Below are 7,447 nucleotides of genomic sequence, written 5' to 3'. Positions count from 1 at the left end.
GCCAACATCCAACTCAACAAGAGCAACATGGCAGCCACCGCCGCTTTCAACAAGGATGCCCTCTTGAATTGGCTGAAATCCAAAAATCCTGGGTATGTTCTAAGGAGGCCCTCTTTAGTACATCCCCCATGCCTTCCAGATAGGCTGGGACTACAACTCCCAAAAAATCTCAGCTAGCATGGCCAATGCCGGAATGGAGACTCAGATCTTGAGGCTTAGAATAAAAAGGTGGTCCTCAAAGCCTAAACGAACTGTGGCTTGAGAAGACTATGAAGATGAGACTGGGTGGATGAAGGTTACTCAACAAAAGGTCCCTGTCCCTTGTCAATTGTCTACTCAACTCATCTAGCTGTAAGGAGTAGAAGGGTAGATCTTATGGAAAATGGACATGCTTCTGACTGGCTGGTCTCAAGCACCCAGATCCTCAATGACTCTAAGTAGATCTTCTCATGATGTTTCTGAGGTCTTCAGATACTTAACTAAATGAATTGTCTTTCTTAAAAATTTGAGGACAGCACAGCTTAAAACGGATTTAAGCGAGGAAGAGAAACATCATCTTGTGGGGATAGGAATTTGATCTTGGTTTTTTTGGGGCTGTGGCTGCTTTGAAAGGGCACCACTGGGTGAGTTTTTATGCTGCCTCGCAAGGGGCGAGTCGGCGTTCCTTCAGCAGCTTGTTCTCCTCTCTTGTGTAGTGATGCTCTGGAGCAAGCCATTGAGGAATTCACCCTTTCATGTGCTGGATATTGTGTTGCTACATACGTGTTGGGGATTGGAGACCGTCACAGCGACAACATCATGGTGCGAGAAAATGGCCAGGTACTTTGGGGATCATAACAACTGAGCTGCCTCGTCAATTCCCTTTTTATTCCATAAAAGAAGCTAGGTTAGATTAATGGATATAATAGATTATTATTTTGCAATCCAAAAATTCAACGAGCTGGTTAATTACTGTCTTAAGTTGTGCAGTTTATTCATATTGCGACGCCCAGCATTGTAAATCGCCTTGCTTTGTTTCTAAATATTACATACAGTTTTGATTCGGAGATCTTTTATACACCTGCTGCTTTTTTAAAAAAATAAATAAAACCGCTGCTGGATTTGCAACTGAGAATTTGAACTTTTTTTTCACTTCCTTCCCTTCAACATCCCGCTGCAGTTGTTCCATATTGATTTCGGCCATTTTCTGGGAAACTTCAAGACCAAATTTGGGATCAACCGCGAGCGGGTCCCTTTCATTCTGACCTACGACTTTGTCCACGTGATCCAGCAGGGGAAAACCAGCAACAGCGAGAAGTTTGAACGGTAAGCGTGGGATGGAGCCTTGTTGGTTTCAACCAGGGCTCCTCACCTCTGCAGTGGTCTGTGTATATTTTAGCCATTTAGTGTGGGTGTAATATTATTTATCCTTCTTATGGTCTTCTTTATTCTCCCCTTTTATTGGTACGATGAGTATTCTGTTGCTTTGCAGAGTGCTTCTGTACCGGACACAAATTCCTTGTGTGTCGAATCAGACTTTGGCCAAATAAAGTTCAGTTCCATTCAACTTACAGCTGGCAGTTTATCTCCCAAATCTTTCTCAGCCTGGGAAGCAACGTTTAACACCTCCCACCCCATTTGTCCTTTTTCCTTCTCAGATTCAGAGACTACTGTGAAACGGCTTACATGATCCTCCGAGGCCACGGCCTTCTCTTCTTACATCTTTTCTCCTTGATGAAAGCTGCTGGCTTGCCAGAGTTGAGTTGCTCTAAGGACATCCAGTATCTCAAGGTGAGGAGATGTTTTTGAGTGGGTTCGCAACCACAGCTTCCAGATTTGGGCTGGACCGTGAAGTCCATCGCGAGAATCCATGGACACCACGAAGATGGAGGGAGCATCTCATGGTTTGGGAACATTCTAGGGTCAGGGGTCTTCAAACTTGGCCCTTTGATGACTTGTGGACTTCAACTCCCAGAATTCCTCGGCCAGCGTGCACGCTGGCTGAGGAATTCTGGGAGTTGAAGTCCACAAGTCATCAAAGGGCCACGTTTGAAGACCCCTGAGCTAGAATATAAAGAGACACCTTGGAGGACATCTAGCCCAACTCCTTGCTCAAACAGGAGAGTCTATACCAGGGGTCTTCAAACTGGGCCCTTTTATGACTTGTGGACTTCAACTCCCAGAATTCCTCAGCTGAGGAATTCTGGGAGTTGAAGTCCACAAGTCATCACAGGGCCAAGTTTGAAGACCCCTGTTCTAGGTGGATGCAAACACCCAAAACAGGTTGTAGATGGAAATATGCAGCCATCTCTCACTCTTTGAATTGCATGTACTGGTGGTCCTCAACTTATGAATACAACGGAGCCCCCAAATTGTTGTTAAACAAGACTGCTGTTCAGAGCTTTTTTTCCCTAAGTTCACATTTATACCTTTCAGGACTCGTTGGCACTGGGGAAGACGGACGACGAGGCCCGGAAGCAATTCCAGCTTAAATTCAATGAGGCCCTGCGGGAGAGCTGGAAGACCAAAGTCAACTGGCTGGCCCATAACGTCTCCAAGGATAACCGTCAGTAGGGGACCCTTGTCTCCCCCACTCCCAAGAGTCTTCCTTCCCAGCTCTCAGGATGGAGCAGCTGGGCCTTCCACACCTTGCATGAAACAGGCTGGACCGTTTTAAGCTGCCCAGATGTGGAAGCTTGTATTGCAAGATGTCCTGCTTGGAAAGTCCCTGGAGATAAGTCCTCTGCCAAGCGGGTGATGGCCTGGGGCAAGGATGAGGAACAGTGGCACCATTGGGGCAACTGCGCGGTTTGATGATGTGCATATATGTGTTATATGTGGGTGTGTGTGTATGTGTGTGAGATTCGTATTTTATACTGCTCAGAGGTACTTGACTCACTCACTGGTTGAGCTGAGGAAGTTGTAAGTTTTCGAGGGCTCCGGTGATCCCTCCAAAGAGCTGGCCTCTTTATGAAGAGATGGGACTTTCTCACGAAACATGTTGGTTTTTGCACAAAACGTCGAATCCCAAATTCCGGGTCTTGCGAGGCCAGGAACGGTCTTTTGAAAGAGGAGCCCTTGGTTGAGAAGTGAAGTTTTTGGCAGGAGGTGGATGGTTGAGGATAACACTCATCCTGGTTTGTCGGATGCAGAAATGTCCTTACGAACTTTCAGTTACCTCTCTCGTCCAAAGCTACAGATTACATTGTCTTTATAAAAAAAAAAAAACCCAAAAGAATAAACAAACCTGGCCCCTTACCGATAACCCTTTCCTTTTTTTTTAAAAGCCAGCTTTTCAATAAATTCACATTTGTTTTTACCAGTTAACTTTGGACAATGTTTGTTTCTGCTGGGGTTTATTTCCCAAGAATTCCAAAGCCTGAGATTAGTCAACTAGTCCTTTTTATTAGCGTCGAGATGTCAAATGGGAAGGAAATGCGGAAAGTAGAGCCTCTTCTACCAGATACACTTTTTCCAGATGCTGAGGCTGGATCTACGTGGAAGCAGGAAAACCATCTGCCACCTTTGCATCGGTTCACACAACACGCCAAGCCATGATTTTGGGTGTGAATGCGGTTGTTGGGGAGTTCTCAACTTATCAAGGGAAGATTTCTCTTATTAGTGCAAGAAAAGTTAAAAAATAAAAAATAAAAACCGACAGTCGAAAAAGCAACAGGGAAGGAAAAAATGGGAAAACCAGAAAAAACAAGGCCCTGATATAAAGCTTTGGGGGTGGGGGGTGTTGTTTTTTTCTTGTACCAATTTTTTTTTATGATGGTGGGGTGAAAGGATATTAATTGGAACAAACCTTGGAACAAGGAGGAAAACTTTATTTTAAAGTTTAAATAAGAGATAGACTGGCAATTATTTGAGTACGACTTAGAACTTAGAACTAAGGAGAAACTTCCTGACAGTTAGAACAATTAACCAGTGGAACAACCTGCCTCCAGAAGCGGTGAATGCTCCAACACTGGAAGTTTTTAAGAAGAGACTGGANCTTGGATCACTCTTCAAACGTTATCTGGAATGTTGATGCGATAAGCTTTAGAGGAAGGAAGAGCCACATCTGTTCGGGGTGAACAAAAGACCCCCCCCTCCCACTTTCCCCCCCTCCCCCCAATAAAAATAAAAATAAGCTAACATTTCAAGTTAGTGTTGTTGTAGCTACAGGAATGAATAGGAGTGTGTGTGTGTTTGTTTTTTTTTAAAAAGAGGAATGACGCGAAAACAGAAACCTCCCTCAGCAGCTGAGGTAAATTTGGACCGCAGAACTTTCTGGATCTGGCCTGCATTTGGCTCAACTCCTGAGAAGTAGTGTAGTGTAAACCCAAAGAGGAACCAGGTTTAAAGGGCGGGCTGGGCTCCTGGGTGCAATCTGCTTTCAAAAAATAAAAATAAAATAAAAATAAAAATAACAACAGGAGCTAAAGCCACATAAGCCTCCGAGGATACGAACGGAGTTGGGTCCGAAGGTGGCCAGAGAAGGTGCCTTTATAAGTGTTAAAAGCCACCTTCCTTTTTTCTTTTTCTTTTTCCCTTCGGAAAGAAAAAAATATATATATTTATTTTATTTGTTTTTAAAAAGGGACGAAGAACCCATCCACAGACCTCGTATGAAATTTGCAGTCGAGTCCCATCGCCTCCAGTCGTCGTTTCATTTCTCTGCACTACTTTAAAACCTGTCCTTAGGAATTCTGGAAAAAAACCAAACCTTAAATCGCTGCTTATGTCATGCTTCGTGATTGATTCTTCATCGTCATCGTGGGTTTTTTTTAAAAAAAACCTCAGCGCGGTCGTCTCCCTCCCCTCCCCTCCCTAGCCCAGCCATGTTTTTCACTACCACAAGTGACATAATTACATAGTTCCGACGTATTTACAAAATATTAAAAAGTCTGTTAAGTCTCCTACATATTGGACCCCGTCCTGCCATTTTACACATGCAACTAGAGGTTGGGAAGGAGAGGGGAGAAAAAGAGAGAGAGAGTTGGAAAACCGTCGCGAGGAGGAGAACCCGGGACAACCGAAAATCAGCTAAAAATCAAACCAAGGGTGGGGTGTTTTTTGTGTGTGTTTTTGTTTTTTAAGAAAAAGACTAAATTAAAACAAAAAAAAAAAGTTAGCTCTCAAGTCAACGAACGAGCGGGGAGGGGGTGTTTTCTGGCTTTCGCCCCCTCGCGTCCCGGAAAAGGAGGTGCAAAGGGAGGGGGGAGGAGGAGGAGGAGGAAGTGGGCAGCCCCAGGCTGAAAAATTTAAAAAATATATATTTAAAGTTAAAAAAAAAAGTCTAAAGGGGAGAAAAAGCGGAAGGGGAAAAGCATTAGCGCTGGGCATGTTTTGAGAAGGGTTGAGAAGACGCGCCTTCCCCGCGGATCATTAAAGCAGCCTCCTCAGCAAGCCGGGAGAAAAACAACAGGGCGGCTGCTTTAAGAGCCACCCGTATTTGGAAATGGGGAAGGGCCCTGGAGGGAGATGACCGGGAGCAGAAGAAAGCACAAGGCAAGGCCTTGCAAGTTTAAAAATAAAATAAAATAGGAAAACCAGCAGAATCCAGTCACTGGAGGTGGGGGGTGGGGAGGGCAACCGAAAGAGGAGAGGTGCTAGCTACATTTCTACAGGCAGGGAATTGGGAACGGATATGCCCGACACACGAAGGGGAGAGGGTTGGGAGGGAAGGGAGACTGGCCAACGTTTTGGGGGGCCGGGCGGCTGTCGGGCCCCCCTTCGGGGGAACTCTGAAAGGAAGGGAAGGGGTCTGTCCTGGCGTCCTCTGGATCAAGAGAACGAAACGAAAAAGGCGAGCAGGGAGCGTGGGAGGGGGGGCTCAGTAGGGCAGGGTCGAGTCATCCCACTCCAACTGCTGCTGCCGGTTGGCGTGCTGGGGGTCCTCCTCCTGCTCGCCCCCCTCCTCCTCCTCCTCGCTGCTCTCCGATTCGGCGCTGGTGATGTCGTCTTCCTCGCCCCCGTCTTCGCTTTCTTCCTCCTCCTCCTCTTCCTCCTCGCTGCTGTGCTGGTCCTCGTAGGTCTGGGAAACGGAGAAACAGTTAAGTCTCTCGAAGGGGTCTCCTGATCGGGGGGGCACCTTAAGAGAGAACCCCAGGGGGACGTTCGCCTTCTCTCTAGTCCCATCCTGAGATTCAAGTCTCATCGGAGAGCGATTCTCAAGAGCTAGGGGGAGAACAGAAAAGACTGCGGGAGAAAGAGCGGAAAGAGCACCACTAAGAGATATTTTGGGTGAAAGGGGGTGGTGTGCGTGTCGTGGAAACTGTCAAATAGGCTTAATGCTGCTTTTTAACACAAAGGCCCCCGAGCTCACCTCAAAAAGGTGGGACTGAAATCCCGGGCCCACCCACGACAGCCCCAATAAACACAACTCAAAGTTGTAATGAGAGTTATCGAGCCGAGGTCTCAACCCAGAGGCCTTACCTCCATGGGGTTCACCGTGATGGTCAAGGCAGAATCGTCCCAGTCCATCTCGTTCTCCTTCCCGGAGTCCTGGTCCCGCATCGTCCGCTGGTGGGCCGCTCGGATCCGGAAGACCCCCAGGATGATCATGAAAACCAGGAAGCTGATGCACACCACGATCACCACTGTGGCGGTGCTGGGAACCACTGGGGACCAGAATGTTCAGAAGAGGTTAGTCAGGTTTAACTGGAGGACGGGAAGCACAGCAATGCATTTTTTTTTTTAACCTGTTCTGGGGAAGGGTAGTTTGAGGCAACGGATCTGGGGGAGCAGATTTTACAGGGGTGTTAGCAGAGCAGCAGAACGGGCTAACTCACATACCGGGGATCTAGTTCCCAGCTGGTATATTTACACAGAAGTCCAAATGTCAACGCTGCAAATACTGTATATTCTTGCTTTGACAATATGCAGAGCTGTCTGGCATTCTTATAGTTAAACCAGGCAGAAGGGGAAAAGAAACCGGATGTAAATCACATCTTCCAAGTTGATTGGAAGATGTGAACCGTGACCCCCAAAAAGGGTGGGAGGGAAATGTTTAGAATTACATGCATAGCGGAAAAGGAACCAGTCCTAAGCATTCCACCATGCCGTGCTGATGTACTAATCTTAAAATAAATGCTTTTAGGAGAAAAAATGCCTGAAAGTCCTTTTAAGTGTTTCGTTACTCAGACACATGACATTATGCTTAGGACTGGTTCCTTTTCCGCTATGCATGTAATTCTAAACATTTCCCTCCCACCCTTTTTTGGGGTCATGGTTCACATCTTCCAATCAATTTGTCCTTAAGACACATGACACAAACACTTCACAAAAGGGGCGTTGTCTTACCTGAACGCCTTTTCTCAGCACGGAGATGGAGGATCCACAGAATGGGTGGAGACTGTATTCCTGCCCAATCAGATCAAGTCAGCCAAAGTTGTCACGCCCCGTCCTGGTTCCATTTTCCAGTCTTGACGCGAGCGTAGCCATTGACTGACCAAGAACGTACTGGCTCACAAACTAATCC

The 7,447-nt window shown here is 46.5% G+C and overlaps 2 protein-coding genes across 2 annotated transcripts in view; one reads left to right on the top strand and one right to left on the bottom strand.

The window, feature by feature from the left end:
- PIK3CD (phosphatidylinositol-4,5-bisphosphate 3-kinase catalytic subunit delta) overlaps positions 1-3,284 on the top strand; it is a 24,888-nt gene extending 21,604 nt beyond the window's left edge. Inside the window, exons 17-21 of the mRNA XM_015821419.1 lie at positions 2-92; positions 696-819; positions 1,160-1,305; positions 1,638-1,770; positions 2,416-3,284. Of these exons, the coding sequence (XP_015676905.1) occupies positions 2-92; positions 696-819; positions 1,160-1,305; positions 1,638-1,770; positions 2,416-2,553 (632 nt within the window). The 3' untranslated portion in view covers positions 2,554-3,284. The remainder of the gene's footprint in view (position 1; positions 93-695; positions 820-1,159; positions 1,306-1,637; positions 1,771-2,415) is intronic.
- Positions 3,285-5,800: 2,516 nt separating this feature from the next.
- Positions 5,801-7,447, bottom strand: part of CLSTN1 (calsyntenin 1) — a 37,716-nt gene continuing 36,069 nt past the window's right edge. Inside the window, exons 17-18 of the mRNA XM_015821418.1 lie at positions 6,403-6,587; positions 5,801-6,001 (exon numbers count right to left, since the gene is read on the bottom strand). Of these exons, the coding sequence (XP_015676904.1) occupies positions 5,801-6,001; positions 6,403-6,587 (386 nt within the window). The remainder of the gene's footprint in view (positions 6,002-6,402; positions 6,588-7,447) is intronic.

This window comes from Protobothrops mucrosquamatus, unplaced genomic scaffold (genome assembly GCF_001527695.2).
Source record: "Protobothrops mucrosquamatus isolate PMUCROS unplaced genomic scaffold, P.Mucros_1.0 scaffold1329, whole genome shotgun sequence".
Taxonomy (NCBI): Eukaryota; Metazoa; Chordata; class Lepidosauria; order Squamata; family Viperidae; genus Protobothrops; species Protobothrops mucrosquamatus.
The sequence above is the reverse complement of the archived record's forward strand: the minus strand, read 5'-3'. Positions and strand labels throughout refer to the sequence as shown.